Source organism: Podarcis raffonei, chromosome 1 (assembly GCF_027172205.1).
Source record: "Podarcis raffonei isolate rPodRaf1 chromosome 1, rPodRaf1.pri, whole genome shotgun sequence".
Taxonomy (NCBI): Eukaryota; Metazoa; Chordata; class Lepidosauria; order Squamata; family Lacertidae; genus Podarcis; species Podarcis raffonei.
In genome coordinates this window covers 75,350,283-75,356,282 of record NC_070602.1, presented here as the reverse complement: position 1 = coordinate 75,356,282, position 6,000 = coordinate 75,350,283, and the positions used below count along the sequence as shown (strand labels likewise).

Here is a 6,000-nt window from a genome sequence, read left to right as displayed (position 1 = left end):
TGTGATTTCTTGAAACAGCACATCATTGACCTTGATTACGATGCTCATTCTAGAGATGTATCTGACACTATTTGCATCCTTGCAAAGATCGTCAGATGTACTGTACTATTTGAAAATACAATCTAGCCATGGAAATATAGCTTGATTACTGTAGCATCTCAGTAACAGTTACATATCAAGCTCTGTAAACAATGATGGTGGTGGTGATGATGATAATGCTGCTCTGGGTTCTCACCAAAGAATTAGATCTAGTATGATTGCTGTATCTTTGTTGTGTAAGGTAAAGGTAAAGGGACCCCTGACCATTAGGTCCAGTCGTGACCGACTCTGGGGTTGCGGCGCTCATCTCGCTTTATTGGCTGAGGGAGCCGGTGTACAGCTTCTGGGTCATGTGGCCAGCATGACTAAGCCGCTTCTGGGGAACCAGAGCAGCGCACGGAAACATCGTTTACCTTCCCGCCGGAGCGGTACCTATTTATCTACTTTGATGGGCTTTCGAACTGCTAGGTTGGCAGGAGCAGGGACTGAGCAACGGGAGCTCACCCCGTTGCGGGGATTTGAACCGCCGACCTTCTGTGGATTAACCCACAGCACCACCTGCGTCCCAGATCTTTGTTGTGTACTGAACTCTAAAACTGAGCTCTGTATTACAGAATATCTAAATAAAACACCTACCAAATATTAAAAGTGCCAGCACAGACCTTACCATGCAACTGATACCAGCTGCCGGATGGTTACATAATACTATTAGTTGGGATCAGAAGACTCGTAAAGAAATCTTGAATAAGAAGCAATTCTTGAATTACAATACCTTTAGCTGAGTTGATCTGCATGACCATGTTACTACACACCACAAGGCTGATAATATTCTTCTTTCCACTTGGCAACATGATACAGGAAACCTGTTTTCTAACTAATCACATGCATACCATCAAAAGTTACTACCCTTTTTTTAATGAGTGGTGTCACAGCTGGCCACAGCCAGAAAAGATGTATTGAAAAGGTAACCTGCGGTATTAACATCATGGAGTAAAATCCTTTCCCAAAGAAAGAGGCCTATGGAGTAAATATTGCCTTCAAATTTTAGACCTGACTCATGCACCATATTTGATTTACAGTGATACCTCAGGTTACAGATGCTTCAGGTTACAGACGCTTCAGGTTACAGACTCCGCTAACCCAGAAATAGTACCTCGGGTTAAGAACTTTGCTTCAGGTTTTGAACAGAAATTGCGCGGCGGTGGCACAGCGGCAGCAGGAGGCCCCATCAACTAAAGTGGTACCTCAGGTTAAGAACAGTTTCAGGTTAAGAACAGACCTCCGGAACAAATTAAGTTCTTAACCTGAGGTACCAGTGTATCTGTTTTTATTACACATTTGCATCCTGTCTTTTAGGCTAAACAGATCTAGAAGGTGGATGCAAAAACCATAATACAAAATTAAACAATCAAAGCCAAGATATAGATATATAGATATAGATATAGATGATATAGATATATTGCAATGAACAGCAGATCAAAACAGGAAACTAATTAGATTCCCCTTCTGGAAACACACAATGGGAATAGGAAATCCAGAAAATGCCAACCTATGATGTGATTCCTGCTTTGCATGAGGTTGGACTAGATGGCCCTTGGGGTACCTTCCCATTTGACCATTCTAGGATTCTTTAGTTGGGATTCCTGCCTTGCAGGGGGTTGGATAGCTCAGTTGGTAGAGTATAAGACTTGGGGGTTCGAGCCCCATGTTGGGCAAAATATTTCCTGCATTGCAGGGAGCTGGATTAGAGGACTCTCGGAGTCCCTTCAAATTCTATGATTCTATGACAGTTTTGGGAAGGGGGAGCATCACATTAGTATCTAAGATTTAGGCCAACACCTAAAGATCAGCAAACCTCAGGAGGTTATTTCCATAGCCTTGGTGTCAAAGCTAAGAAGGCCATGTCCAACCCTCCACTGTAATTGTGGCAAACAAGATCTCAGAGGAAGATCGTAAGGTGCATCCATGCTATGTGGGATAATACACTATTTAAGGTATCCTGGAGTATATTTGGGATTAGGAAGCAATTTTCTCCTCAAAGACTAAGACCATGGAAGTAAGGTGCTTTTATTTCTGTGTTTACCTATAGCCAGTCTGTGGTACTGCTGACTTGCTTTAATTATTTGGGAATGTGTTCATAAGTTTTTGGTGGCACACTTTTTGGAATGTTGTAAACTATAAGTGGCAATCTCTTGGAGCTGCCTGAGTGTGGGAAGCAGGATGAAGATGGATAGAGTGATTGAGTCTGGAAAAGAAACTTTAATATCTGTCTGTCCATCTCCATCCTGCTCTCCATAATCAGGCAGCTCAACGAGATTGCCTCTTAAAGTTCACAACATACCAATAAAAGCTCTGTGATTCTGAGAGCATTACCATAAAGCACATGCCCTGTCTCATGCTCAAAAGTCTCAGCAAGCTACCTCCAAAAGACCCGAATGGCCATTTTTTGCCAGTAAGCTCTAAAAAGGCGAGGTATGTAAAGGTATAATGTTGGTGTGATGGTAGCAGTCCATTGTTTTAAAACAAAAGTGGCCATCAGGAAGATATATGGTGGGGGAAAATTCATGTGGACCAAGGGATGGACTGAAGAGGTTGCTGGATTTTATTTTGCCTGCTTTAACTTTCCCTACCAACACCTCTTCCCCAGCTGTTTTCTCCTTACCATTCTCCACTGAGAGAGAAGCAGCTACAGGGAGATTTCAGGAGGCAATGGGTTTGGCAGAAGAAAAATTCAGCAGTACCTACTGTCTGCCCTCCACTTCAAATCCTCCCCTCACCCACTTTATACCTGTTCAGCAGAACTTGCATTCTAACAGAAGGGCTGTGGTGTCATCATATTTAGTTAGTTACTTTGAGTGAGGCAGTAGGTCATGTTGCTCCCATGTCATTTTAATATCTTTTGTTCCTTAACTGCATTTTGCTTGGGCACCTTTAATTTTCTATACTAACCTTAACATTAACCCTAGCATTCATCATGTTATGATAACCAAGCTATCTTTGATTCTGATTAGTGTTGTGTGTTCATGTGTGTATGCACAATTTCTTCATTTTAAGGGCATCTTGTCACTCAAATAAATAAATAAAAACAAGCTCTCTTGGACTTCGTTTTTTCTTTGATCTCCTTTGCTGGATTTTCTTTGTGTGTGTGATTTTTATTCCACAGTCTCAGCATTATTTGCAAGATGGACTTGAGTGACTGAACTGCAGAGTTTTTGTTTGCTTAACTTGCTTCAGTGCAGCTGATACAGACTATGTAGCTCTTTTTGTCATCTACCCATGCATGCAAAGTTTAAAACAGGGCCGTTTTGAATTCTGACTAACTACTGATCTTATCGGGAGACGAATCCCCTCACAGTTTTATTGCTGTTGCCATTGGTTATGATGCTCCGTAGCAGGCAGAGGCAGCAACTGATGCTGATGCTGATGGAAAAGAAAAGGTAGTGGATGGGGGGGGGGAGAGGCTGAGGTGTTGTCAGGGATTGGCTGCCTGTAATGTCAGTCGGAGCCGTGGGCCCCAGCTCTTCCGCTGCTCCAGCTCTCCCCGAACAGCTCCTAGAGAGAACTAAGGCGTGCGGAGTGCTGATGACCAGCACCATGCTTCTTATGCTTGGATCTTAGATTTCCTCCCTCCCCAAACACTGGTTAATAAGTCCTCCTTGTGCATCAGCATCCTAGGCAGAGAGAAGGAAACAAAAAGGAAAAGAAAGAAAGGGAGGGGGGAAGGAAGAGTGAATCTTCAGCCAAGTGGATAAGATCAGCAAAAGAGTCAGAGAGAGAGAGAGACTGGGTGCTTTGCTTGCACAGCGGCAAAGTGGGAATTTAAAGAGCTGCGGTGAAAAAGAGCCCAGAGATTCCCCAACCACAACACAAGGCATAACCTCGCAGAATTACAGAGCCAGGTAGAAATGACATCAACTGGCAAAGAAGGCAGCGGAGCTCAGCACGCACAATATGTTGGACCGTACCGCTTGGAGAAAACCCTGGGCAAAGGACAGACAGGTTGGTTCTTATGCAGCAGGAGCAGCCCTAGGGATAAGGCAGCAGTCGCTGAGATTATGGAGATGGGAGAGTCTAGGCTCTCTGGCCATTCCTTGTCTTTTGCTGTGGCATCTGATAAATAATAGCTTGACTTTAAGGTGGTTCTTTTTTGCTCTGGCTCTGGGTGTGTGTGTGTTTTGTTTTCGTGATTTATATCTTGTTTTAACAAGTCCAGGTTGCTTTGTGTGGATCACTCCTGGAAAGGGGTGGTGTTCTGATGACAGTCAAAGTGCGTGTGGGGAGGGGCTGATTGAGTGGAGGGGGGGACGCGAAGGAAAGATGCTCAGCGGCTGGTGAATTTTGCTTTGATTCAGTGCACCACTTTCCTTTCCTTTCCTTTTTTAAAACTAGAATTCAGTTGAATTGGGAGGCACATAACGGACAACGAAGAAGAGGGGGAGGAAGCTGGAAGTCACCAGCAGTGTTTTATGACATCATGATTGAAAAGGGTGTAGTCCTTAAGGTGCAGTTGGTGGAGGTGCGGTGGTTTGGGGGCCAGGAGGGGGAAGAGACTATGTGAATGTATGATACTGCCTTTGCTGGTTATTTGGAAAGTGTCCCTGGCACTGTCAAAGCAGGAAAAGTATTCAGGAGCAAAGAAACAAAAAAAAGCCATAATCCAAAAAGCCTGCCCTGTCTATGCTGTTTTCTTTTAATCTTACTATATATTTCACTGCTGATTTAAGAATCCATGTCCAGCAGCCAGAGGTTTGTTGTTGTTGCCTGAAAGGAACAATAGCAAGAAATATTAAAAGGAGGAAATGTAGTGCGAGGCATTAGCAGGGAGCAGGTGCTTTTGCCCTACGTGACATAATTAGATCCCTTCAGTGCATTCAAGATTGGGACTCACTGGTTGCCTGCTCCCTGCTTTGGTGGATTTACTTCAAGGGCAGGGAAACAGTAATTGCAAAGAAGCGACCATTGCAGAAATGTTAAATATCTGTCCACCAGACTTTCCTGATTTGTATCCCCTTTTGGCATTTTGGTAACAGGTGCGGTGGGCAATAAACAAGATTTAAATGGGCAACCCTAGAAGTGAATTTAAGACTCTCCGGCTTAGCATTTTTAGAGCAGAGTATATGTGTGTGTGATTACACACACACACACACACACCAAATTGCTCTCCTTTGCTCCTTGTTGATATTAAGTGTTGTTCATCATGGTGGGACAATAAAACATGGTGCATTGTGTTTTGCTTTTTAAAAAAGACAGCCGAGCTTTGCCCATCTGTTGTCTAAAGGATTTAATAGGCGTTTCCATCCCCAGCTGCTGTCTGTGTTCTTGCTGCCCTGCATGGCAGCAGCTCTGCAGTCCCCGCAATTTTCTTAGGGACTGAGTTGAAATCCAGATCTTTCTCTGAAAGGGGCCAAGCTTTTCTTCAATGATTGATTGTGAATCTCCCCTCCAATTCTTTTTCATCCTCCCTCTCAAACCCCATAGCAACCACTTTTAGATAGGAATGGTTATGAAAATGGCATTGCTTTAAATGGGAAAGCGACTTTTATTTATTTTTATTTAAAAATCCTCCTCCTCCCTGTATGTACTGCAGTAGCTTCATGCATCCGTTCACCTTTATTCTTCACAATGCTGAGTTAAAAAAACAACAACCCAAACCCTTCCGCCAACCAACCTGATTCACTGTGAAATATATCTTGACATGAATAAGGAGCCAGGCGGGGGGGAACTCTCACCAAAATGATTGCAGCATCATGGGTACACCAATAAAAATACTGAATGTTGTGTCCAGAGGTGATCTCTTGCCATCCACTCTTGGCTGGGGGCATCTAAGAGGCCCTAGATTCAGTCTTACTCTGTTGCCACAGTTTTTGCCTTGTGCCATGAGAGGTCTTTCACTCTGCCCAACTGCCATGTACAAAAAGTGTATGTTATTGCAAATATAGCTACATTTCAGACTAATCCTAT

General features: G+C 43.5%; 1 protein-coding gene across 16 annotated transcripts in view; it reads left to right on the top strand.

Annotated features, from left to right (window-relative positions):
- The first annotated feature begins 3,534 nt into the window (after positions 1-3,534).
- The window catches only part of BRSK2 (BR serine/threonine kinase 2), a 389,480-nt gene continuing 387,014 nt past the window's right edge, over positions 3,535-6,000 (top strand). For 7 of the 16 annotated variants that reach the window (XM_053394329.1, XM_053394309.1, XM_053394319.1 and 4 more), the window contains exon 1: positions 3,535-4,038. In XM_053394329.1, the coding sequence (XP_053250304.1) occupies positions 3,945-4,038 (94 nt within the window). In that variant the 5' untranslated portion in view covers positions 3,535-3,944. The remainder of the gene's footprint in view (positions 4,039-6,000) is intronic. The other 9 variants (XM_053394409.1, XM_053394400.1, XM_053394393.1 and 6 more) reach the window with 3 other exon arrangements.